At 39.9% G+C, this 3,821-nt stretch overlaps 1 protein-coding gene across 2 annotated transcripts; it reads right to left on the minus strand.

The window, feature by feature from the left end:
- Positions 1–615: 615 nt before the first annotated feature.
- Positions 616–1,581, minus strand: Or10al27 (olfactory receptor family 10 subfamily AL member 27). 2 transcript variants are annotated; one of them, XM_087597929.1, is made up of 2 exons: positions 1,250–1,581; positions 616–817 (listed from the first exon to the last, which is right to left on the minus strand). In XM_087597929.1, the coding sequence occupies exons 1-2, from the start codon at positions 1,579–1,581 to the stop codon at positions 616–618; spliced, it is 534 nt and encodes a 177-aa protein (XP_087454055.1).
- Between the last annotated feature and the right edge of the window lie 2,240 nt (positions 1,582–3,821).

The following is a 3,821-nucleotide window of genomic DNA, read 5'->3' on the forward strand; positions in this document are numbered from 1 at the left end:
AAAAAATGCATGCTGAAGAGGACTGGATATAGACCTCTCCTGTGAGATACATTCAGAGCATGTCCAATACAGAGGTAAATGCTAGCAGCAAACCACAGAACTGAGAATAGGACCCACTTTGGGGGAATTAGAGGAAGTATTGAAAGAGTTGAAGGAGCTTTCAACCCCAAAGAAACAACATTGCCAACCAACCAGGACTTCCAGTGACTAAACCACTAATGAAAGTATATACATGGACTGACCCAGGGCTCCAACTGCATATGTAGCAGAGAATAACCTTGATGGGGGCACTAACCCTTGCCAAGGTTGGACCCCCAGTGAGGGGAATATGAGGAGGGCAATAAGGGGATGTATAGGGATAATGCCTAAATGTGGGACGGGAAGGATTGGGGGCTTATGGAAAGGACACTGGGAAGGGGAATAACCTTTGAAAGGTAAGTAAAGAAATATATCTAATAAAAAATTAAAGAAAAAAAAGAAAATAGTGCTGAGTACAGAAGCACCTTCAAAATTACAAAGATACTCAACATAAGGCAGACAGAAGAATGTACAAGTTTTTCTTTTTTAATCTGGCTCTTTGCACATTTTTATTAATAGCAGCTTTGCATGATTCTGTTACCTATTTATTGACATTATTTTTCTCAGGTCCAGAGTTCTTCTCAGTGCTGCCTTGACTTCCTTGTTCCTTAGACTGTAGATGATAGGGTTCAGCATGGATGTCACTGCTGTGTAGAAGAGGGCCAAGAGTTTGTCCATTCCTGGTGAGTGGCTAGACTTGGGCCTCAAATAGGTAAAGGACGCAGAGCCATAAAAGAGTGTGACTACAAGTAGGTGTGAGGAACAGGTGGAAAGAGCTTTATGGCGCCCCTCAGGTGAAGGCATCACCAGCACTGCAACGAGAATTCTGACATAGGAATAAATGATCAGCAAAAATGGACTAGATATACAGAGGATTGCTGCCACAAAGATGGCAGCCTCGTTTTGGGATGTATCACCACAGGCAAGTGCCAGGAGAGGTGGAAGGTCACAGAAGAAGTGGTCTATCTCACAGGGTCCACAGAAGTTCAAGGAGAAAATAAAATTGGTCTGTCCCAGACCTACTATGCATCCCATTCCCCATGAAACAATTGCCAAATGGGCACATACCTCACGACTCATTCGGGTTGCATAGTGGAGTGGGGAGCATATGGCCATGCAGCGGTCAAAGGCCATGGCTGCCAATAGGCAGCACTCAGTTATGCCAAAAAATGTGAAGAAAAACATCTGTGTGGCACATCCCTCCCTAGAGATTTCTCTGGCCTCACTCACAAGGCTCTGCAGCATCTTGGGTATGACAGAGCAAGTATAGCCAATCTCCAGGAGAGACAAGTTGGCCAGAAAGAAGTACATGGGGGTGTGTAGAGATGGACTGGTACAAACAGCAAGGGCTATGAGAGCATTTCCTGTTAGTGATACTAAGAACATGAGAAGGATGAGGGTGAACAGGAGGAAGCATTCTCCAGGGACCTCAGAAAACTTGGCAAATGCAAAGCGTTTGACAGACAAACTATTCTCCTGCCACAGCGAACAGTTGACACTCATCTCCTGAAAGAAGGGACAAAATCATTACAAGAATTCTTTCTGATTAGGGAAATTATTCAGACTCTATCTCTCTCTGTCTCTTTCTCCCCACGTCTCTCTCTCTCTCCCTCTTGTATGTGTGTGTGTGTGTGTGTGTGTGTGTGTGTGTGTGTGTGTGTGTGTGCACGTGTGCGTGTAATAAATACATGGACATGCATGTGCTTGTAATGTTTGTATACCAATTTCAAGTATGCTTCTACCCTATAGCGTCTGCCTTATTTTTTGAAACAGGGTCTGTTACTTGACCTGAAGCTACTTGTTTTTGCAAGACTGAGTGAGGAATCCACCTTCTTGTATTTTTCATAACCTTACTGTTGGAATTATATAAATGATGCATGACTCAGTCCTGGGTACTGTGTGTCCAAACTCCACTCCTCAAACCGGAACAATTCCACTAACTACTGAACTATTTCTACATCATATCATTTTATTAATTCTAGAGTCTTGGGTAAATTCAAAATTTGTTAGTTGAGAATTTTTTAAATTATTTTTTAAAAAAATTCAGAAATCACCACTCAGCTCAAAGTTTTTTAAAACCAATCCTTTCCCTATTCATACTAGTAGATGATTCTTTTTACAGCATATTCTTACTTGTCAACCATTAAATGACAACATGTTAGCAGGGAAAGCTGGTGTATCCTTTACTCCCAAGAATTGTGTGGCGGAGGCAGAAGGTCACTGTGAGTTAAATGACAGCCTAGGTTACAGAGTGATACTGTGCTAACAAAGACAAAAGGGAAAGTGATGGTCAGTTGTTCATTTAGATTCCCTTTAGTCAATTATCAATGAAAATATGAAAAGGTCCTTTTGAATTAAGTTTTCCTCATTCCTGTTACCACTTGCTCTCTTTAACCATTCTCTCTCTCTCTCTCTCTCTCTCTCTCTCTCTCTCTCTCTCTCTCTCTCTCTCTCAACATGGTCTAACTTTGAACTTACCTTTTTTTAACTCAATATTTTCTTATTGGTTCCTGACTTCTTCTCAGTAATATTTTTTTGGAGTTCATATACTCTTGCCAGTTAATTTTGCAGGTCTATGTAAACCTGTTGTATATTCTCACATCTGGAAGGAACTGCAAGGCTTCCTCAGTGACTTAGATATAGAAGCCAAGGGAGAAATATAGCCATAAAGAGGAATGTCTGAGTAGGGCTTATCTGGTAACTTAAAAAAATTGTCCTTTGTAGATGGCCTCATTCCAATTATCTACAGCAGCCCAATGCAAACGTTTGCATTATTGATGAGGGCCCATGGGACAGGGGAAATGGAGGCAGTCCTTGTGGAGGAATTGATGACAGTAAATACTAGCAACAGAACAGCCTGTGCATATTTGTTCATTTTATATTTTTAGTACTTGTAGGTCAAATTAAAAAAATAAAGCTTGCCAAAAGTGTATTTCATACCTTCCAAAGTTCAGAGTCAAATAAAAATTGGAACATCAGAAGGTCTCTAAATACTTTAAAAAACTATTATCTAATACAAATGCTATTCTGTTGAGATATTAAAAAAATACTAAATCACACAAAATGAAGTGAAAAATTTGAAATCAGTACAAATTTCCCTCCTTGTTATTTGAAATTATGTTGAAAGAGGCAAAATCTGCCTAATTTTTCTATTGCTTTTAGGTCTCCATCAGATGTCGAGTTCATCCTCAGGATGTGCCAAAATCAATGTAGTGGGATTCTATTTGAGATTCATACAAGAAAGAGCTATTTTCACAATGACCCAGGAAAGGAGAAGGATGTTTCAGGTCCTGTCTGTAGACACATAGAGGTCTACATCTCAAGGCTCTTCAGACATGGAAGAGTCAGAATAGGCTGCAATGGATAAGCCTGTGTCTCTAATCTTAAAGTAATCTCAAGTAAAATTTCAGATTCGTCTATGTGAGCTGCAAATGTTTGAAGCCCAATGTGATTACATAGTAAAATGTCCACAAAGTGCAAAAGTGTCTGCCCTGAGTAGTCTGTAGTGACCAGTCTAGTAACAGAATGAAGCCATGTACATAGTGTTATAATGTAATATTTTCCATATCCGTTACGAGTTCTGTTTAATACATAGATCTTCAATGTTATAAAGATGTTATGTGTAGTAAACACTGGAAGGCTTTAAAAGAGTAGAAATGTTCATTGGTGGGCTTCCTTCCTTGTCTCATTTCATCTCATTTCATCTCATCTCTCTCTGTCTCTGTCTCTGTCTCTGTCTCTGT

The sequence above is a fragment of the Rattus norvegicus genome, chromosome 20, assembly GCF_021556685.1.
Source record: "Rattus norvegicus strain SHRSP/BbbUtx chromosome 20, alternate assembly SHRSP_T2T, whole genome shotgun sequence".
NCBI classification, from domain to species: Eukaryota; Metazoa; Chordata; class Mammalia; order Rodentia; family Muridae; genus Rattus; species Rattus norvegicus.

Coding starts and splice junctions, on each gene's coding strand:
- Or10al27 (XM_087597929.1), bottom strand. CDS start 1,581: ATGAGTGTCAACTGTTCGCTGTGGCAGGAGAATAGTTTGTCTGTCAAA. Junction 818..1,249: donor ACACAGATGTTTTTCTTCAC/ATTTTTTGGCAT, acceptor ACTTGTAGTCAC/ACTCTTTTATGGCTCTGCGT.